Source organism: Trachurus japonicus, chromosome 7 (assembly GCF_045865225.1).
Source record: "Trachurus japonicus isolate A0001 chromosome 7, Traja_1.0".
Taxonomy (NCBI): Eukaryota; Metazoa; Chordata; class Actinopteri; order Carangiformes; family Carangidae; genus Trachurus; species Trachurus japonicus.
In genome coordinates, this window is record NC_140913.1 from 13042852 (window position 1) to 13066143 (window position 23292).

Sequence of the window (23292 nt, forward strand, 5' to 3'; positions counted from 1 at the left end):
GTAAACTCATTTTCAGCCTCTATCACATACCTTTTTTATCATAATGTCTGTGCAGCAGTATGCATTTGTAAAATGAAGAGAAAAGAATCCTGGTGCCAAAAAGTTCACTTGTGTTATCCCAGATGCAAGGGAGTGTCTTCAGCTTCCCTCCTCCTCCTCCTCCTCCTCCTCCTTCTTCACGATAGCAGTCCTAACTCATGTTTCCAGAGGACGCGTCGCTTGCTTCAGGGGAGGCAGAGCAGTTGGGTTTGGACAGGGAAGGAATGGGGAAGAAGCAGAGAAAAAGAGGAGAAAATGAATTCTGTCAAACTCCTAAGTGTGAGAGGAAAAAAAAAAGAAAAACAAAAAAGCTGACACATACAATCTCTGCTGCAACATGTTATTTAATCACAGCCAGTGGCTCATACTGGTCATAACTACGGCGGGCCTGAGAGGACAACGCGCTGCATCTTAAGGAAACATACTGTATGCAAATACACAAATTGGCTACAACTTCATCCACTTGATAAGACTTGAGCTTCAAAAAATCACAACACTGCAGAAGTGTTTCTGGGAACACAAAAAAGTGACGGACCTGGCTGGATTTCTTTAGTTCACTGCTTTCCGACATAAGAAGTTGTGAAGACGGCTACCTATTGGTGGGGTTTGATAATAATAAGTATGTTTGGTTTATTATAACTTCAATATCACATCATTCAGATATTATTGCTAGTCTTTAGCTGGGTCAGTCACTTTTTTGTGTCCCCAGAAACACTTCTGTTGTCAAGTGTTGTCAAATTGATGAGGTTGTTTTCTATAGTTAATTGAGCCCTCTCGGCCACCGTACAAAGCTGTGACACTAGCAGTAAAACATATTATAAAAGCTCTATAGCCTAATAATACATTTAAATATGATTTAAAAGTTGTGGCAAGAGATGATACTATACTATGTACTGCAGTACTGTATGTACTTTATACTTCATAATTAATTAATAATACTTGACAGTTAAAAACTGGAGTTAATTTTAAGTTGATCACATCATTGCTTCCTCCTCTTGATGATGTTGTGTACTTACTTGTGTGTTGTGGTGTTGTACTCACCTGTCATCATCCAGCAACATTCACTACATGAGACACATGACAACAGCACGGGTCAGAGCACAGGGACACACACACAGATGAGGATGAATACACACTCCATAGGACTTTTCTTTAATATTGTAACAGGCTGTGAACCTCGGGTGGTGAATTTCATCCCTTCCACTTCCTGCTTGATCCGGGTTTTTTTTCCCCAAGTGAAATTGTTACAGTTTTAAGTTTAACACTTATATGTGTTAATAATGGGGGAAATAACAAACCATGTCAACAGACATCAGCCATGAGCTTTTGGATGAATCTAATTCATCTGACACTGATATGTTTTGGCTCAGGTCCCGTACACATTACCATTAATGACCGTGTTGTGTGCAGTGTAGCAGGTTCAAGTTTACGACAGCTAGTCGAGCCCCAGGTGGTTTGTGAATGCTCTGTGTAGGTGTGGAGGTGAGTGTTAAAGAGCCTTTAAAACGTGGAATTTATTTATGAGAATCAACAGGTTTAACACTGTGAACTCTGCTGGTGCTGTGTTTTATTGATCACCTGTGTTATCTCAATGTGACTCCCTGATTTAAAAAAAAAGGATATATACGTATAAAACAAATACGTAAGAAGTACATTCATATTTTATTAGAATCTATAAAGGATCTGAAAGGAGTAACATGGGGATTGTTTCTGCAAAGATACCTTTCTGTTTTGATTTTCAAGCATGATTTAGTTTGTTATTGGAGCAACACAAACACATTTAGTTTCTATTGCTGTATTAAGGCCTGTCAGCAGATATTTTAGAGGTCAGAAAAATTTAACATGTTAAATAGAAACACATTTTTAAAAAGGTCATTGCCTCCAAACTCCCCTCACATCAAAACATTTGTAGACACTTGTTGAAAAAAGACTCAAAACTTGCTCTTGCCTAAAATTAGAGCGTCAGGTTTTATAAACAAGTGTGTGTGTTGCATGGAATTCTGTGTGTGTGTGTGTGTGTGTGTGTGTGTGTGTCCCATGTTCTACTGACCTGGGCTGGAGGTGCCCGGGGTGGCAGTTGCAGTTGCAGTTGCGGCCCCTCGGCCTCGACTCACCAACAGGGCCTCCTGGTTTTCTGCCAGCGCTTGCTTGGCCAGGTAACGCTCCCTCTTGATCTTCAGCTCCAGCGACTCGGGGACGTCGGGTACGATCCAGTCGATGGCTCGAAGCACAAAGAAAACCACATGCTGGGGGACGGCAGAGACATTTCACCTCAAGGTTAGAGGGTGACATGGGAGGGGATTGTAACTGAATGGGTTCACATATTTATGAGAAATTCATACATCAATAAAACAAATATGATATATTAATACATCATATAATGATGGGATAGCAAGGAAATATCTCAGATAGTGATATATTTATCACTCTGATGATCACATTGCTACACCCCTCAACATCTGTTCATCACAATATCTCAAGTCTGAACCATGAGTATATGAGCAGTTATAGCCTACTGTAGGGGAGGAAATCACCAGAGGCCCCACAATATGATATTATCATGATACTTACATTACAATATGATACTAGTGCGATTTTAGACTTTTTGTGATGTCCTGAGTATTGCAATAACTATATTATATATTATATTATGATTTATTACCTTTTTGCAAATGTCAATTACAACACCTTTTTATCTCTCTGGTTCTCAGTCTCTTCATCTCAGTTAAATCATTTCAGACAGATTGACCAGCACAGTCAGAAACAGTGCTCTTTTTTTCCAGGACTAAAAACTCAATTTCGTGATTATACAACGTACAAAAAAGGATCAATACTTGGCTTCTGTGGATTGATGTAGTATATGTAGTATTGCCGCACAAAATATTGTGACTGTGTTGATTTTTCCCCCATCTCTATTTATACAAGTTTAATTAAAAAAACAAAACAAATATAAAGAAATGAAATCAATACTCCACAGTGTCGATTTCGACCAGAGCTTTAAGATAACTCAACTAGTCCACCTAGTTGAGATATCTACATCATTTTTCCAGGATTCCTTAAAAGCTGCAAATGGTGCTCCGTTTGTTAAAAGCATGTAGGTTCACTGTATCCTTGCTCTCTCTAATTTTTCTTCCCACACTTGTTCAGTGTTTGGAAGAAAACTGGGAGCTCAGACTGTTTAAGTAGTCATGTCCTGTTGAAGTCTGGTTGCTTGGCATTTAAAAAGTAAATGTGTATGAATTTAAGTTTACACTGCAAGTGCATCTTGATGGATGGTCTCAGCAGGACAGCAAACATGTCAAGAGAGTAAACAAATTATAGAGAGGAGAGGCAGATGGAAAGATGAGAGTGTAAACTTTGAGAGGAAGATGAAGCAAAGAAGAGAAATAGGAAACGGAAATTACAGAGAATATCAAATAAGATAAGCAGATCAAGTGTGCGCCCGATGACAGAGGTGCAATGGGTGAAAGAACAGAAATATGTCTGAATAATAAAATGAAAAATGAACCAAACATTGAGAAAGTGGCTAATTTTTACCTCAAATGCGATGATAAAGCCGAGTCTGACAGCCAGGAGCTCCCAGTAGAAGAGTGTGTAGTTTCCATTGTTGTCTCTGAAAGCTTTATATCTGAAAGAGGAACACAGCTACTGTACAACACACTGCGTATTGGTTGTATTGTGTGTGTGTCCGTCAAACTGCCCTCTGTTAATCAAGTCCCAACATTTTTGTGTCACCAGAAACGTATGTTTTGTTGTGAGTTTTTGCAGCTCATATGTTGTCAAGACAATTTCTAAATTTGTAGCGAGTTTGTATCTTTTCGTGTGTTTTTTTTTAGTTGTGGTGCATTGCGCTCTCACAGCCACAATGCAAGGATGAATTGTCTGCTCTTTCAGATTACACACACTCAGCAGACGGCTCACCTGCACAGGGGGTACGCCTCGTAGTTGAGGGGCGCATGAGCCAGTGTGAAGTTGACGTATCCGTGGAGGTCATTGTCAAACTTGTACTGGTAGAGCAGACGAGGTAAAAAATCGGAGGTGAAGGCGATCAAGAAAGCCTGAGGAACGGACGAAATGCAGTGTTAAAGCCTCGTTTCGGGGGCGCCTTGTGATGATGTCATTATCAGTCTACTCGACTCACGTTGGCGATGACGGACAGGTGCGACAGAGCCTCCAGGATGTTGAACCAGACTCCGATGTTCTGGGCGCGCTCTGCCACCGGTCTCCGATACTCACACACAAACTTATGGGCGTCCAGACGGATTTCCACCCAGTTGTTCAGGAGGGCGAAGAGCGGGGCGAGAGGGAACGCCGCCACGAAGATGGTGATGAACCCGAACTGAAGAACTGTGGCACCACAGGGTTTTGTTTTTATTTTAATTTTAAAGCTAAGCATGCATGTGACATCACATTCAGTCTTAGATACTCACCCATCTCCAGATACTCCTCAAAAAGACCTTCACACTCCACCAGCTGGTAGTCCTCCTCCCAGCGCCGACGCTCGCGGGTTGTTTTATCCCCCAGCACCTTGGCCAGGGTTCTCTTCTGGCGCCAGGCCTTTACTTTCCTGTCGGAGCAGAGAAGCAGAGAACACATCTATTTATGTGCAGAAGAACAGATCTGCAGCTGGTGGAGGTGATTCTAATTACTGTGTATATCTTTTATAATTTATTTCACGCTGTGCACCAGGATATCAAGCTTGTTCAGACATGAGCAAGAGAGCACAACTGGAGCAGTTCTGCTGACGATAGGAAGCTGCCAGGGTTAGGGTGAGATTAAACCAGTGGGTCGTCGCCAGGATAAACTCTGGGATGTGGCCCTCAAAGGATTTGGGTCCTAAACTTGGACACAGCAACAGTTTAGAAAAAAGAATGTGAAAACCACCGAGCAGCAGACGAATGGCCAAATCACACACTCTGCTCCAGTCCCACATTTAATCATTTAATCTGGTTTAATCTCTAACGGTTAAACTTTGGACTCATCTAGACTGGGACAGTAAATAAAGTACAGCTCATCACATGCTCATCTGCATGTCATATCCCAAGCAACAGCTACCCACACAGAATTTATTGTACCACAGTCCATTACAAGCTAGACTGCTTTGTACAACAAATGAATTCAGACTGAAATCTGAGTTTTTGTTACATCAACCCAGTGTCAAAGTCTTATTATAACTCAAATCTTAGAAATACATTCTTTAAAAATTGTTCCAGCTGTTCAGTATCAGCACAGACACATCATATTTCCAGTCTGGTCTATAAGAAAACACCCTGAACTGCTACATCAGTCAAATGAAACATACGGGAGGATGAACTCCTGAGCGTTGTTGATGATTTGCTTCCCGACCATGATGATGAAGAGCTGTTCAGCCAGTTCTATGAGGCAACCACCAGGACCACACTGCAGTACGAAGACACACACAGAGCATCTTTGAGTTCTGCCTGTAGATGAATTAGAGATGCTTTAAATCAAGAAACAGGGACTCACATCTTCATTTCTCATCCCAAACAAGGTCCCATAGTTGGTGGGGTAACCCACAAACCTGCACACACAGACCAGTACAACAGCTCATTTCTTAGTGGTGACAAAACTTTCTCACTCTCTGAATGACCTCTCTGTCTTGTGTCTCACCGTCCTTTAAAGAAAGCCACGTAGAAAGGAGACGAGTAGAAGTTGACAAACTGGAAGATGAACACCTTGAAGATGAAGGCGTTGTCATACTGAGTTTGTGTTCTGTGCATTTCTACCACAAAAAACAAAAAACAAACACACAGTGTTAAACATATGTTTACTGTAAAATCTCAGAGGGTTGCTCTAAACCTGACTGCACTTTAACTTCACCATTTTTCCCTTTTCATAGGTGAGACTAAATTATAAACAAACATAGTGCCTGGTTCATTCTGAGTGCTTTTCCACATGTTTCTAAATAAACTCGATAATATCCTATTGGAAACAAATCTGAAAAGTCAATAATACAAATCATATTCTTGAGATGAAAAGATTGAGTGAGACCTGGTTCAGTATCAGATCTCTCTTCCTCTGCCCCCCTTTCTGCTGGAGGGAGGGGGGCTTGTCTCAGCAGTGCAGTGTCTTACTGTATGCTTGTTTAGAACTGTTACTTAACAAACATAAAATACTTACTAATAAAATCCAAATCCACACTTGTGGTACACAGGTATTTCCAAAATAAAGCAAACCCTGTATCTTGTGTCAAAGTCATGCTATATAGCATAACCAGAATTAGTCGTCCTCTAATATCAACACAGTTCTTACCCCATTTAGTGAGCTGCTCGGCCAATGCAGTGTAGACCCGGCCCATCAGCAGGATCAGGCCCAGGTTCACTATACTGCTGGAGATGTTGGCAATGGTCCCTGCCTGAGGAGGAAGCCACACACACACACACACACACACACACACACACACACACGTATGAATTAACACTACACACAAACAGACACACAATCCGAGGTGGCTGGACTGTCACAAGTACACACATGCATTCATAATATATGAGACTATTAACATATTAAAAATGAAAAGCACACTTCCTCTGTAAGCAGCTGTGATGTACCTCTGTGCGCAAGACGGGGCTCCCAGTTTTAAACATCATCAGGCTGATGATACCTCGGCACATGACCACTGTCACCAGGAAGATCATCACCACACACAGCTGGAAGGAAAGACAGAGACATCAATACCAAAAGGATAATACAACAGTGTGATGAAGAGGTTCTTCATGAGGTTCAGACGGTGCACATCATTCGTAGTAGGTTGAGTTTGAGAGGCTGCATTGTTTACTGATTCTCAGGTTTTTAAACTCTTCTTTTTTTTTTCTTAACTTACTTCTTCTGAACCTAAATTTCAGTCTACTTTTTAATCTTAACTTTCATGACTGTACTGTTAGATTTCATTGTTTGGTCAAAACCACTGTATTTTGCATATGATATTAAACTTTTTGAATCTTCGATTAGTTTCACATGACAGCCAATCAGAAAAACCAACTGAACCAAATATTTTATATTATATAAATATTTTTATATTTCCCATCTCTACAAACTGTCTGGTAAAGTATCTAATACCTGTTTGTGTTCATTGTGTACCTTACAGCCCTCTAGTGGCAGCAGCAGGAAGTTGTCTTTGAGGCTAGCTCGACTTCCAGCTGTTGTATTTGTCATTTCGTGGATGTTTCACCCTGGATCTTCTGATTGATGATTAGCTTTAGTCAAGTCAGGTGAGCTTTACTCAGTCTCTGCTCTTCTGGGATCAGTAATGACAGTGCAGCATTAGTGGACTGGTGTTTAGGATGTAAATCTGCAGATGCAACATGAAAACAATTATTTCACTGATTTATCATCTCTGTGTGGGACCTGCTGTAAATCTGAGACATTAGAGACAGAATATTGTTACAGGAGCAGAGCAGCACTTTACACTAGACACTCTGTTCTTCTCAGATATCATAGTATATAGTAGGAAGTATTATAGTAAGTTTTTTTTATAGTGGTATATGGTTAGGGTCATCTTTCATATTTGCATATGTATATATTTATCTTTATCCCCATGTAATTACCCCATTGTGATCAATAAAGTAAAGTATGCAGAGTTTGTTTCTGATTCTGGAAATTATTATGCAAAGGGAAACTCTCATTAGCACAGTGCTTGTCCAAGGTCAATCCTCAGCTAACTAGTGCTCTTACAGTTTCATTACGATCTGGATGTTATTCATACTTTGTGACCAGTAAAAATGCTAAATGTGTTTTAAGCAGGAAACATCTCATATAAAACAGGCTGCCTGACTGGAGTCACTCCTCTTGTATTGTTTTCTACATCAGTCACCACAGGTACTGTTCTGTGAAGCTTGTCTTTTTACACAATGTGTATTGGTGCCCATTCAGCATTTTCAATTTCCCATCTTTGTCACTATTGTCAGAGTGAAAGGTTGAGAAGACGTGAAGGGAAACTGATCCTTAGGTCTCTGTCCAAGAAGAAGTTAATGTTGGAGGCATCACCCAGTGCAGGGCTGAGATTATCAGGTCGTATCTAACCCTGAGGGCAAATGACCTGGATTCCTTATTAGAACAGGATTCAGTTACCATGGTAGGATTCAATGGAAGAGCACACAGGTGTAAACCCCACCTCCCTTTTTTTGTCAGGATCTCAAGAATAAAAGCTCAAAAGACACTGAGACTCCTCACTGAAGCTGAATGTAATGAGAGTGATTATAAGAAAAATACAATAAAAAAACAGGTTTGTTAAAACATGATAGTCACCTCTTGATTTGTGACTGAAGAGTAATTCATCAAATCAGACAGGATGCATAAAACAAATCAGATTAGAACAGATGAGCCCATATGGGCTGGGCACCATTAGGTCAGGAGATTTGAATAAAGCATTCAATCAACCAATCAATCAATGAAAAGGAAAACACGTATGAAGTTCAAAACCATCTCTCTGAACATTTTTAAACAGTGTCTCACCATCATGATGATGACCATGGAGCCGGTGAACATGCGGGACAGCCTGGTCTTTTCAGGGAAGTAGGGCTCTTTGACTCCAGTCACTGGATTTTGCTCCATAGTCGGGGCCATAGCTGCAAACTCTGGCCGAGGACGTTCCTGAGGGAACATATTGAAGACAAAAGCCTTAGTGGACTCATCCTGTACTGGTTTCCTGTTTCCTCAAACCCAAATCCAATCAGTTGAATAACTTCCAACAAGGTTTCACAGAGATATCAGGTCCATGACAATGAGACGTCCATTTCAGCACTGACCCTTGGCTGTTAAATAACTGGGTATTTACATTATAATCACCAACATTTATTAATGTTGACAAAATAATTCTTGTTAAATTAAGTTAAAATTGTGGGGGAAAAAAGTTTCCAGATGTAATGGCAGCAGTTGGAGCCTTTTGTGTTTACTAGTCCTTCAATCATGGCATAAGAACAGTACAGTGTGTGAGAGCAGTACAGTCATACTCAGCCTGAAATAAGAAAGACAGGTAATGAAACCTCTTCTTCATGGAAGTCCATGCAGTCCCAGTGATGAGCCAGCGTCGCCATCTTCCTCTTCCAGTACTCCAGGAAGGTCACGGCCCAGAAGGACATGAAGACGCTGAAGAGGACCGTCCCCGGGTGATCAAACAGGTATCCCAGCTGCAGGAAGACACAGTGCATACATAAAGAAACAAACATCACCTCCCAGTCTGTTTGGACTGTAATTGTAAACTGGTTTGTTTAAAGTTCTTCACCTTTGCCATGGTGCAGATTTCAGACATGTTCCAGGCCTTGCATGTGTTACAGAGAGGACACATCAGGTAAGAGGCGCCGCTGCTGCAGATCTCCTCCCTGATCACACACATTAGTTACAACTGAGAAACATTTGGGCCTTTCATCACATCTACTCATTATTATTAATGTGGGAGCTCAGGGATCTGGTGGATCAGCTGTGATGGGTTTTATATGCACACAAAAAAACACTACCAAACTTAAAAGGAAGAGAGATCTTTAAAAAAAACAAGAGTTATAACCAAATTGATGAAACGTTGCATCACAGTGAGAGGAACCAGTTTATCTCAACAAAGAAACCAAAGAATCTAAAACTAACATAATATTTGAAAACAAAAACTATTAAAAGCCAGCATGTTGAGGAAATACAGAGAAGTGGGTTGATTACGTTTTCATCTGTTCTGTTTTGTTACAGTATGAGAGGAATATTATTTCCATATGAACTGAGTGTCGATGTTGGCCCACAGCTATATTTATTTTAGTTTTATTGAATTATTTGCTTTGTTAAATAATGTCTTGTGAAAAGATGATTCTTCTTTCTGCCCCTTCAAGATTTTTAGATTCAATGAATGAAATCAACAGTAGCATAGGTGAAAGGTGTTTCAGGGAATAGAGCAACTTTGACTTATTATTGTTATTCAGTGAGTTAGAGAAACGTGACTGTGTGTGGGACAGATGACAGGGAACATTTCCTCTTCTTTATTTCCGTAAAAAGGAGATAATTCTGCTCTAATTGTCACGCGAGATGGGTGCAGTCTGTTTCTTCTCAATCCATCCTCCACTAATCAATGGCTTTAATCTACAGTGTGAACTAATGAACCTCATGAATCTGAGACATTTTATCGTCTTCTCCCTCATATATGGACTCATCTATCATTCTCCCCCCCATTACTTCATACTGGGATGAACCCAGATGATGAGACAGTGTGAAGTGATTCCTTGGTGCTGGAGCAGAAGTCACTGTTATTAATCTATGTACAGTACGTAATAAATTGGGCAGAGACTTCTCCCATGTGAATTGTCGAATTATGGGTTTTTGTCTTTATGCAGAACAGACTGAAGTTTTAATTCTTGGCATCTTTTATAGGAGTGGTTAAATACTTTGGAAAAAATGCTGATTTGCTTTCTTTCTGAGAGCAAGATCGATACTAATCTCATGAGTGTGGTTTCGCTGCCGGACGCCAGATATGATCTGTAAAACATGGGTTTTGTCTGTGCAGACGCAAAATATGACGACCTCAATGTGGATGGAGGACGGAGGAGAAACAGCTCAATCACTGAGAAGACTCTAATGAACTACATCCAGTTCTGTTGTATTTCTGTCTTAAAAAGAACGTGGTAGGAGCGCACACCAGAATTGAAGAGGAGCTGACAGCCGGAACAAAAACAGTGAAGGAAGAAAGAAGCAGTCGCTCAACTGCGGTTCTGCGCCAGTACACCCTGAGGAAGACCTGTGTGAGGTCGAAACGTCGGTCCTTGTTTAATAAATTATATATATTTTTTCTACATCAAGGCTATGAGTTGAGCGACTGCTTTTATCTTCCTTCACTGTATTTCTGTCTTAATCCATATTTATTAGGGCTCTCAAAATTAACATAATAACAACAGGGGAATGCCATAGTCCTTTCTCCAGAGAATAGGTCATGTATTTGAATAGCAGAGAGCGGCTTAGTGTTTGTACTTTATTTCTGGTTTAAAGGAAAAAAAGTAAATAAATAATTGCTCTCTGAAACTGCAAGCAAACTCTTGGTGATGTACAATCTGTTTACTTATGGCTTTTAAGTATCTGTGATCTGACAAATAAAACGTCTTGGCAGGGCATTACTAAAAGCCTAGCTAGGGACGGGAGTTGGAAACTAGCATTAGCTATAATCTCTGTATGCAGAACATCAGTCACATTGACTTGTTTGTAACGAGTGGAAGTGTTACTATGTTAACCTGCATTGTCCCTATCAAATAAACTGAATTGAATTGAAAAGAAAAAGTGAAGAGTGAAGAGTGACAATGACACAGTAAAGTCAAGTTTCGTGACATCACACAATGTGAATCTAAAGTTTGATGACATTAGCTAAAGTAAGAAAATGAGGCAGAATCTCTGACTACATTAAACTGAGTCAGTGTTTGTTTTGTTGCTCATGTCAGAAGTCAGATTTGAATTAGATCCATTACATAATAGCTGCACAGAGACAGAGACACAGCTCCAGCAGCTTCTTGTTTGTTTTCAAGATTATTCTGCCACAAATTCTTGTTCTTTATTTTATCATCAGATGATGACGTGTGGAGGGTTATTACAGCCGTAAAGAGCCTTTTTATGTTTTTCTGAGCAGTTTGTCATGATTAGGAAACTGATGACTTGAGACTACAGGAAATTCAACTGAGAGCTTGACTCAAACCACAGCGTTAAGATTTGTCAACAGATTTGACCTTGAAATTTTGACACATCAGCTAAATCATACCAAATGCTTGATGAATTGTTTGTGTGCTGCCTCCTTATTTTTTATCTGATGTAATTATGTTGTGTGTATGCAGTGTGAAGGACTCACGCTGGTGTGTTGGTGTGCATGGTCATGACTCCAGATACAAAGACCAGGGTCCCAACCACGGCTGCCGGCAGCAGCCAGGCTGTGTAGAAACCTGCAGAGACACACGGCTCCATTAGGCTGCAGCTCTGTGCTGATGCAGGGAGGGGTGGGGTGGAGGGGGCTATTATACTGCTACACTGCTGCTAAATGCTGGAAGGTCCTGGATGAAGAGGTTGAAAGGAATCTTATTGGTTGCAGGCTGTATTATAAACATACAAACAAACACACACAACATTAATAGACAGTCTGTTTTTTTGGCTTGTCACATTTACATACCAGACAATAATACAGAACATTAAAAGTTATCAAATCAAATCAATTTATTTATAAAGCACATTTAAAAACAACCAAAGTTGACCAAAGTGCTGTTCAGTTCAGTGATCACAAATTACAAACAAACAAAGTGCTGTACAAAATAACCATGGCTGGCACAGCCAGAAAAATTAAGAGAAAAGGACACACACTTGAGACCATTAAGGACACTTAAAGGCCTGGGAAAACATAAAGGTTTTGAGATTTGCCTTAAAGGTAGCAATCTTTAAAAGAGGATCCTTAACTCAGAGGATACAGATATAACTGAATATCATAAAAAGTGGTTGACCACCTCATTTTCAAATTTACAGTAGAAAATTCAGGAAACTGTTTAGTGTTTGTTTTTATTTCTGTAATTTTATCCTTATGAATTATCATTATAAGTAACCAATTAATTTTAATTACAGTGTTTCCCACATGTAGACCAATGTGTGGCGCAGCGCCACAGAATCAAGACCAAGCACCACAAATTGATCCACCAGTGAAGATAAAGATAAATCCAAATGTTGCTGTAGACTTTTTGTTGAGGCAACAACGTGTGGAAGTGAGGAAAGAAAAGTATATGGAAGAAAAGCTGGAGGTAGTAAAAAAATAAGACGGAAAGTCACTGCCTAGCGGTTGAATTCTCCATCAACCATCAAAGAGCCAAGAGGGAGAGAAAACTGTGTGGCCACAATCTCATATATCCACATGAGGAGGTCAGTGGGGGTCGAATGCTCTTTATGGGCTTCATAATAAGAGTTCATATTTACCCAGCCAGGCGAAGTAGAGTGCAATCTTCTCTCCAAAGTATTCCCTGATGTGGTCAAGCGGTTGGTACTTGTACCACCTCCACCAGCGCGCCCAGTAGTGGTAAAGAACCTGCCTCTGGTTCAACTCGTCAGGACGGATCTCAAACTTTGGGAGCTGAAAAGGGCCCTGTAGGAAAAAAACAAACAAAAAAACAACATGCAGCTGATTAGAGAAGGAAAAGTCTGACATTTGATTAAAGAGCGGATAAATGATATCTGACCTCATGCAGAGGGAAAGCTGCAGTGTACGCCCCCTCGTTTATCAGTCTGTCCACACCAACTTCAGCCCTCTTCTTCTTGCCATACACCGTCCCGGAGAGGATCTCGTACACCTGAAGTGAACACACACTCTCACTCCATCAGAGAAAACAAACACTGAGCACCTCCTGCGTACCATAGAGGAAGTTCTGCTACTCACAACCCGGTGTCTCTGTGTGTTTGTGAAGTATGTTTCATGGTCATCACAGCCGAGGAACCTAAAAAAGCCGGTTTCAATTAAAGCAAAACAGAAAAACATGAGCTGGTTCCAACCGGACCTGAACTCACCTGCTCATCTTTGACTTGCGAAAGGCACATGTGTAATAGTCCAGAGGCCTGTTGGGAACCGACTCCTTCATCACATTAGGGATGCATAGTCTACTCAGGACCTGTGCAGATGTGTTCAAGTCCAGATTTTGCTGTGCCTAAAGATTAGACATACATCGATTCAGTACCAATAATATATCTCATAACCTTCTCTTTACATAAACTTTGATCCCTCTTTTTTATTAGGTATAACAAGTGACAAAAGTGAATCTATAGGAACAACAGGTTGGATCACATATGACTGTAACTACACTTCTTTTATCACAGCTTATTTATCCATGGTGGAAAAAGACCTCTCTATCCTCTTAATATTGGCAGGTGATGCAACTGAAGGTTTACGACTCAAGGCTCAGTTAAAAACTTTAAGAAGATCAGGCTACACCCTATAGTAGATGCCGCTTTTGTGTTTTTGTTTTTTTCAATTCAATTGAATTCAGTTTTTGTTGTATATGTATGGTGGAAACTATGTGCAGTGTAGAGTGCAATAAGTGTTTGTGTCTTGTCGACATGTTGAAAATACAATATTAAAAAAATAAAAGGTTATATCACAGGATACAATTAACAGAGAAAAATAAAGAGAGATATAGAAAAAATAAGAAGGAAAAATTATCGCAGATGAATTGAGTGAAATGTATGAGATAATGAGAAAATATTCATAATTGATCATTGTTTATATCCTATATGTTTACTTCATTTATTTGTTTATACTGTATTAATAGCTATTGTAAAACTTTTTTTCCCCCCTTTCCCAAACAGAAAAAGGAATTTCTATCCTCTGAATGTCCTGTACATGTAGCAGGATTGACATCGAAGCTGCAGCATTTCATATGGTGACACCCACAATGTATGAAATGTATGAAAATCTTCAGATTATAACTTATTATTTAACTATCTAATAGTAACAATGAGCTGTGTGAACCTGTAGCGGTGCTCTCAGACAGAGTTCCTCAGCATAATACACCATCACGTCCCAGGGAACACTGAGCTTCAGGAAATGTATTGTTTTCTTTTCATTTGCTGTTTCCTCCTGAAGGGAAGAGACACGGCACAGAGAAAAGATAAATAATAGGACAACTAAAATAACGAGTGGACGTTGATCTTCTAATAACAACCCCCAGCACCTTCTCCATCAGCAGTCCAACACTTGTCAGGTTCTGGATGAACTTGTCCCTCCACTGGGCCAGCTGTGCCTTCCTCCGCTCCGACCTGCTGCTCTCCTCGGGGGGCACGGCTCCCTCCTCCTCACAGGGTGCTTCGCTCTTCGCTTTCCCTCGCCGCTTCCTTCGAGAGCGGACCTCCCACACCAGCACAAAGTCTGCACAGAGCCAACAGGTGAATGAAGCGCCGACTGTTCATCAGAGAGCACCCGAGCGATAATACATAGAAAACTTCTCACCAATTTTAGTTCTTCCGTCTCTGAAGTAATTCCCCAGCTGTGTGTGTGGTTGGTTACGTCTTGTGTCACAATGGATGTAAATAGGATCGTTGCCCCCGCCCACATCTTCATCAGCAGCTGCAGCTGAAAACTGAGAGCACCCACAGTTCAGCTCTCATTAAAGTCTGTTAATTAAAACAAGTGAGAGACTGTTTTCTTCTTTCATTCTGTGTGTGGATGTTTAATTTCCATTTGATGGGGTGAACAGTGAAATCCTGAGTCATTACACAGCACCATAAAAGCCTACACTTTCCAGTAATGAGTCCAGAAAGATGAGAGAGAAAACAATAACTAGGCTTTTTACAATTCGATGTCTCACCACAAGACATCTGTGATACACTACACCTCACAGTATACTGTAGCTAGCAGACTGTACGACTGTGGACTTCACATTGCACCAACAGATTAAATCATGGATTAAGTTGCACCAAACTGAGAAAGATTAAGTTTACAATTTCTCATTAAACTCTTTAAAACAAAATTCAATTTAATGCCTGGAACGCAGCATTAGCCAAAACGACCGGATCGCTTACTTCTGCTTTAACTCTATTACATCACAACTTGAAACTGTGATCTGGAGTTAACTTTAAACTTCTAGTGAAGCAGGTATAACTTTTTCAATGGCTGCATTTTTGAGATGGATAACACAAATTCAACTTCCTCAAAGAAAATTGAGAGCCAGACTCGACCCACTTGAGTTTTATGATGAAGATGAATTGTTGTCAAGACAACTGTTCACAAAGGAAACTGTTGTGGAGCTGAACAGGACATCTGGGACGATTGTTAAACACGGCAGAAATGTGACAGAAATACCACTGGTGCCCATGTTCTTCGACAATAATCAGACCATATTGTTCAACAAGGTCTTCTCAAAGGAGGAAAAATTTTGAGTTCCTCTGCTGAGCCATCATGAGTAGTGTTTGGATTTTTTTTAACTGGTGAGCAACAATGTGATGTTTTGCTTTGGGAAAGAAGCCCCTGTCCTCCACTCTTTTATATTTACTGGCTGACAGCATGCAGATTATATATATATATATATCATTAATGTATTCACTTATCAAGTTTTGATTTTGATCTTATTGACTAAAGTTTGAATTCATCTTAAATAAATAAACTTGGCTTTACTAAACCATGTTTAATTAGAGCTAATCTTTGATTAAATTAGAGCTTGTTGGTGCAACCCAGCCCTATAGAGTAAAACATCTCTGGCATGTCAGTGAGGTGTGACGGGATGAGTCATTACTGTGCTGTTGTTCTCTAAGTTCAGCTGGTTCCTGTGTAAAAGTAGAAAATGCTGCAGCGTCTTGAAATAGATAGTCAAACTGTGCTCACATATCTCGGTGGGATGAAGCTCCCGTTGCGCAGACTCCCGTAGCTCTCTGTGCTTTGTGCTTCACCTCCATAGTCCAGATCCAGGAGGACTTCTCTATCACCCTTCACCAGCTCCGAGCTCTTCCTTAGCATGATGCGACTGATACGGCTCAATGTCCCAAAGCTGGATACACGCACATACACATACACACAGGAAGCTGCACTGCTGAATCGGTGAAGCGAGGACAAGAAAATAAGAAATGCTGATACTCTACCTTTGCTACGGTGAGAATGAAGCTGCTGCTGGATCTGCAGCAGTCAGTGCTTCCCTCGTCCTCCTCCTAGTCTCTATCTCTGCACCCGTCTGGCTCCTTTGCTCCACTGATAAACAGCTGTGAGGTACCGTAATGGATGGAGCAGGCAGGCACCAGCCGAGACTTCGCTGCCTGTGTGAATGGAAATGTACATCAGGACATACAGCAGAGCATGGTGCACATCCCCACTTCATCAATAATGCAGGAGGGGGCAGTGGGTGGGAGAGAAGGAAGTCCGAGGTCTCTCTAACACACTCATTATGCACGACAGAGCACATGGGGATGGGCGGGCGGGGGGGTAGGATATATGTGTTTATGTGGGTGGGTGGGGTGTCTCCTCTTTGATGTTATTGAGTATTCCCTCATCCATGCAACTGTTCTGCACGTTTCCTGTAATTGGTTTTGAAATGTACATACAATTAACATAAATTATTAACAGAGGAGAAAACTCCGCCCCCTCTGAGCTACTGCGTGACATCACAGGCATAAAATTACTTCACAACCTTGAATGCTGTTGGTGGTTTCTGAGAGATGCTCTGATTTGACAACCTCCACCAGCATCAGCACCATAGGTGACATAATTTGTTTCCCTTTCCTCCTCCTCCTCCTCCTCCTCCTCTTCCTCCTCTTCAGTTGACTGCAGCGCTGCAGTCAAAACAGAGCTGGGGGAGAAGAGTATGAAGGGATAAGTGAAGAGGAGGAAGAGGAAGAAGACGGTGGGAGGAAGCAGAAAAGTGTCAGACTAATGGCGAGCAAGGTATTAAAATTGCATAAGAAAGGGAAGCAGAGCAATGTAATTGAGGGGGAGCAGGACATGTTTAAAACCACAGTAACATTTAATGTGTAGAAATACTGTGGGCTGTCGAGGTAATTAACAGACCAGAGCCCCGAGCTCTGCAACTTCAGCAGCAACACCGGGCTGGATTTTTTCCAATCTTTACAGCTGCTCATGAACGCACCATTTCCAGAGGTTTTCTCCATCAGTCCGAGCTCAGCCTCCAACTCATAATACATTTTTCATGGGGACAATCAATGTATGTTACTGTGTGGTATGCACTGAGTTGCATTATGGGAAATTGATGGATACGGTGATATTGAAGTTTGACACTGGCTAGTGTGGAATTTGTTTAATTTTAATAAGCAAAAATAGGGATTGTGGAAATTTTTTTTTTTATAAATAATCTACTGATCCAGCAATAAATATCTGGTTGGATGGTTACCTCTCCAGCCATTCAGAGAGCTTGTTATATATGGCCAGTTAGGATTATTTAGCCTGGATGGATAAATATATTTATAAATAATTTATGTAATGTGTGTGTTATTCTGCATTTGTATTTTATTGATTGATTAATCATTCAGTTATAATTGAATACAATGTATATTTAAATTGCCATTTGGACATGTTTCATGACCTTTTCATGTGATGTCCCTGGTCCTCCATAAACTATGAACTGAAGATCAGTGTTCTGGCCTCTACTGCTCTGATTTAATCAGAATCTATAAAAATGTCTCTTGTGATCTGTAAAGTACTAGAGTTCAATTAACTTTTATAGCGTCAGTACTTGCTCTCACACTGCTTTATATCCAGTTCAGGCTTGGATGGCTTTTACTCCTAAGGGGAAAATGGTGAATGTGAATTGGGTTTGTGTGAATGAGGTGTGAGGTGACTGGACTGATCACTGGCTTTGGTGCTCCTCGTTTTCTTTTGTTAATTATGCTTTTCTTTTTCTTTTTTTAAATTTTATTTCACCAGCTGCTTCCTTTGAACAGCCCAACTGGAGACAACTGGTATCATCATCATCATCATCATCAGTCTATCCATTTCTTCCTTGACTATTTTTCTTCCTCTCACCAAGTCACTCTGTGATTCTACTTTCCATTTACGACGACTCCACCACATGTTGTTTACACAGATTAAACCTGGCAGCTTCAGCTCTTCACTAGTTTTGGGGTTGTGTGATTTTCCCTGGCAAATCAATCAGCTTTTTTCTAGTTTCTTCTCTTTTCATACATTTCTATTTCATCTCATTTCCTCCGTCTTCACGATCAATCAGCCTTCATCTTCCTCCTCTTAAGATCTCATGAATTTCTATCAGCTGTTTTTTCAGGAAAAACACTTTCCTGCAATGCTCTTCAATGCAGTTCTGTATTGTTATGTCCAGAGAAATAACAGATAGATTATGGATGACTGAAACCATGGTAACAGCACAAGCAGACCCACGGTGGTGCTATTGTGCTGCTAAAATAACAAAATGTATCTGAACCAAATCCAGTGGTAACTTGTTGCCCTGGCAACTACATAAGGATTACTAATAATAAGAGGCAGTGAGTGTGTAGTCTCCTCTCTTTTCCCTATGTAACAACCACACTTTAAATCTTTAAATGTATCAACTGTATAGAGGCTTCATTTCCAAACTTTCTAAATTTCTTTCTCGGAGATAGAGGTGAGATGATCAACCTCAAAGGAGACAGAGCGGGAGAAATATTTACTTCTGCTTCGCTCAAAGTCACTCAAGGTTACAAGAACACTCACCTTCCTGAATGCTGTGGTGGAGTCTCAGTTATGAACAGCTGGTTGGTGGAGACTGTGCTGAACAGCTGCAACTGGGAATGTGAATAATATGAAGACACAACAGGGTGGTTCTGTGAAACACCATAATTACTTCCCACAGGATTCTCTTTCATTTCATCATCTTCATCCCAATGGTATTGATGTGGGAGCTTCCACATCAAGCTCATTTTTCTTTATAGGCGTGCATGGACAGCCCCTAACTTACTGTGTGCTGTAGAGTTAAGAGCATTAGTTAAATTAAAAAGTATTAGTAATACCATTCCATTTGATCTAAAAGGCCATAACAGAGTTATGAACAGAACGTCACTGTCACAGCTGAAATAATGTTAGACTAAAATACTGTGAGTCTCTCAGTGGAGTCACACATACCTCTCACTACTGTCGTTAACAGCAGTTTGAAAAGGAAATTAATCTAAATTATTCTACAAACGTTTGTGCGACCAGGAAAAAACTCTATGTATCTCAATCTAGGGAGTAGGGAGTGAAACTATGAACAGTCTCAATGTGGATCTGAAGCAAATGGCCCAAACATAAACCAGTTAAAAACCAGGTATAAGGTTTTTGCAGGGTCCAGGAGTGATGGGGGTTGGGCAATCAGACGTTTTCAGAGGTTTCTGTTTGATTATTTAAAATCAATTCTTCCTGGGCTTATCTTCCTCGTCTCTGTAACCTATTGATGTAACATTTAATATATTTGCGTTCATATGATCAAATAATGATTTTAGGATAAAGGGAATTAAATAAGTTTTCCTTTATCTTTATAGCCCCTTTTGAGTATGTAAGCTATTTCAGTGTCTGACAACTTCTTTGCTTTACGCTTTTCATTGCTTTTAATCTTTTTTTTTTTTTTTAACTTATTTATTTTTTGTTACATATTTGAAATAAGCATTTTTAATTGTATTCAAACCAATTCAACAAAGATGTTCGCCCTCTAGTGGTGATTAGGGAGAACTGCAACAACACAACACGAGAAGCCTCACCTATGACAAAAGCAGAGGGTACTCTGCTTTTGTCATACTCTAACTTCACTTACTGTCTTGGTGTCATTTTGTTGTCAAACAAGGTTTTCCAGTCGTCCTAACGTTCCTGCAGCGCCGGTTTAAAATGCCAGCGTGGGTGGTGTTTCAGATTTAAAACACTAGTGGAAGAGAGCTCAAGACATCAGCAATTCAAGTAGTTAAAGAGTTATGGGCATGAATCATCAATAACTAGCTCCCCCAGTCTGATCCCAGTGAGTTGTTGTTTGTAGTTTTTGGTGTGACCCGCACTAATGGATTGTGTAAATGCAGTGAGTGTACTACTGTCCTGACATACAGTACATCTGCTCTCTTACCTGTCCATCCTTTATCCCTGCTCTAACTTCACTGTCCTTACATGTTCAGTGCAACAGGATTTCACTGGTTTGACCTGGAACAGAGATGCAGATGTCAAACACAGTGAAACAGTTACAGGAGCCACGGTTTGATTTCAGTTTATTCAGTCACGCCGTCTAATCACAAAGGTTTATTTTTTTTACATTCATCATTACCATTATGAACAGTATAAAACCTTCTGGACATGCACGTCTTTACTGTACGTGGGAGTTTACAATATGTTATAATTGATTAGTGCTCTATTTACAATTCCATAAAACTACTGAACTTAACATAAATATTACATGCAGTATACATTTATGAACAAAATCAAAACACAGGTTTTCACATTGCATCACGCAAGAGATGACATCCATCATTGGCCAGCAATGTCCCACATTCATAACACTGCTGAAACAGACTCTTTATATACACTTCATAGGTCACGACTCTAAGCACTTGACTTTTTATTGATAATCCAACAAACATTTCAAGTAATCCAACTATTGCAACTGTTCTCTCCCTGGTCAAAAAGTCCTCCAATAATCCGCTGGGGAAACCCACTGAATTATTAAAGCACTATTATATAAAACCTTTTCCATCAATTTGCAGTCTTCATCTTCTCTGTGCACAAAACAACCTCATAATGCTGCACGGAAAAGTGTGAGGAACCAAAGTAGAAAAAATGGATTTAAAAAATATTCAATTAGACAAAACAGCAGCAATTTCAATAAAAAAAAAGAAAAAAAGAAATAAAAACACGGTGAGTCATAAGGTTTTGGATGTGAAGTACCTTTTTCACCTGAGATTAGATTTCTTTGTAAAAGAGAAGAAGATGAGCAGGACCGAGTGGCACTTAGAAAGGCTCAAAGCACTAAGTAACTGCACATTGATGGTGATGTAACAAAAATGACCTATGTATGGGGCTGAGTATCAGTTCAGTGCCTAAGTTTTATTTTTTCATCACATACACCTGTACCCAGACTGGTGATGTTTAATTCCCATTCTAAGATACATCAAAGTTTCTGACCTGTTCAAAAACCACAACATGAGCTAAAGCCCAGTTCAGACCCAGTATCAACATCTGTCTCAGGTCAGTTCGGATGTGAACATGCCAGGATGCATCAGAGATCTGATCAACTCAGACCACATTCAGAGGTGGTCTGGTGGACAAGCTCCTGTAGCACAGTCAAAGTAAATACATCCTAATCAATCATCTCAATCTTTCTCAGTCACATCAGTTCAGCATATGCATTGGCCGATAAGGACCATATATATATATATATATATATATATATATATATATATATATATATATATGTGTATATTGCTTCACACATTGTATAACTGACCGGGGTTTGTAAAAAGAAAGCGTACAATTATTCATTATTTTTTATCAATCTAGTTATTTCTATTTATTTTATTCATATATTTCAAGAGTTTACTTTTAAGCTGCACTGAGGCCATTTTGAATAATAAAATTTATAGTTAAACCACCGTAAAATGTTGTGTCTGAAGAATATCAGCCAATTAATCAATTATCTGAATTTTTTACTCCCTAATATTTGTATCAGACCCAAAACTCCCATATCATTCAAGCGCTAAAAAACAACAATGCATTTGGTGTTTGCACGAATAAATAGTCTTTGTGTTTATCTGCTGACAGAACAGAGATGTGCGGTAAGATAACTGAAGATAGATGTTAACATCAGGTCTGAACAGGGCCTAGAATGATTGTTTATGTGTTCAGCCAAACTGTACAGTGTAAGGCAAATACTAATACTAAACAGAAGATCGATCAGCTCTTCATTCAGTTTAAGCCAATTTTCTCCAGTTCAGTCGCGGTTATCGAAAGGCAACATGGTCACTGCAGAAGAAGACGTCGCTGCATGTCTCTTCCACCTCACAACGAGAGCAGTTACACACTAAAACTAACACAGCAGCAGGTCTCAGATCAGGTAAAGGACAGATTGTATAAAATGCATTATCACCCACTGACTCTAATTTGTGGAGATTTAGGACTTTCAGATGCAGATTTGTTAGTAAAGCAAATATTATGGGATATTTAAACAGCACTGAGGTGGTCTGATCAAAGTTGAAAGGCTGTTTAAGCATTTTGATGACAACAAGTGCAGAAGGGGATGTTCTCATGGCCACATCTCACTAGACATCAGTCTGATGCCACCAACCACTGGTGTAAACTAAAAACGAGAAGCTAAGACAAACGATTGCTCTCAGACGGTGAAGATTCTTCACACAGACACAATCCTTACACCATATTGACCCACAGTAAAGCAGAAATACTCATCTGCTAACGCAAACGCAATCAACACCAAGACGACCACTCTGCTAAATTACTTTGTTCCCACTTTCTAAATTGGAAATAAAACTGAATGTTATGATATCAATACATTAAAACTACGATTTGTACCATTAAAAAAAGGACTGATAGCAAAAACAATGTGCAAGTCTGCATGGAGGCTCCACTCACTTCTGGAGAGGAGGAGAAGGCAAGTCTGTTACATTTCCTGATAGGGTTGTTTTTTTTAGTTTTTAAATCTGAGTGACAGCATTTAAATAGTAAAGCAAGAGTTTAGATTAACGACACAGGCATGAGCTGAGCATGTCATGTAACAGTGCAAGTAGGCATACCTCATTCTCTCAGGCTAATGTACAGATGAAAGAGTCATTCAGTGAAGTGTGTCTGTGGATAAACCA

The 23292-nt window shown here is 40.0% G+C and overlaps 2 protein-coding genes across 5 annotated transcripts in view; both read right to left on the reverse strand.

The window, feature by feature from the left end:
* ano11 (anoctamin 11) lies at nt 1–23279 on the reverse strand. Of its 4 annotated transcripts, none has more exons than XM_085781322.1 (28): nt 23227–23279; nt 20556–20629; nt 19184–19254; nt 16612–16782; nt 16358–16520; nt 14987–15116; nt 14712–14905; nt 14510–14617; nt 13552–13688; nt 13424–13481; nt 13227–13337; nt 12967–13132; nt 11864–11954; nt 9284–9380; nt 9045–9188; nt 8515–8652; nt 6612–6710; nt 6313–6415; nt 5671–5782; nt 5527–5581; nt 5342–5439; nt 4470–4606; nt 4181–4386; nt 3961–4097; nt 3577–3667; nt 2090–2285; nt 1081–1103; nt 7–222 (listed from the first exon to the last, which is right to left on the reverse strand). In XM_085781322.1, the coding sequence occupies exons 5-27, from the start codon at nt 16487–16489 to the stop codon at nt 1087–1089; spliced, it is 2757 nt and encodes a 918-aa protein (XP_085637448.1). In that variant the 5' UTR covers nt 16490–16520; nt 16612–16782; nt 19184–19254; nt 20556–20629; nt 23227–23279; the 3' UTR covers nt 7–222; nt 1081–1086. The 4 variants fall into 4 exon arrangements, with proteins under 4 accessions (XP_085637449.1, XP_085637446.1, XP_085637448.1 ...); XM_085781321.1 differs by having other exon boundaries at nt 1056–1103; XM_085781323.1 differs by lacking the exon at nt 1081–1103 and having other exon boundaries at nt 1–222; nt 2154–2285.
* plekhm2 (pleckstrin homology and RUN domain containing M2) overlaps nt 20919–23292 on the reverse strand; it is a 16906-nt gene continuing 14532 nt past the window's right edge. Inside the window, exon 21 of the mRNA XM_085781311.1 lies at nt 20919–23278. Coding sequence (XP_085637437.1) covers nt 23278 — 1 coding nt within the window. The 3' untranslated portion in view covers nt 20919–23277. The remainder of the gene's footprint in view (nt 23279–23292) is intronic.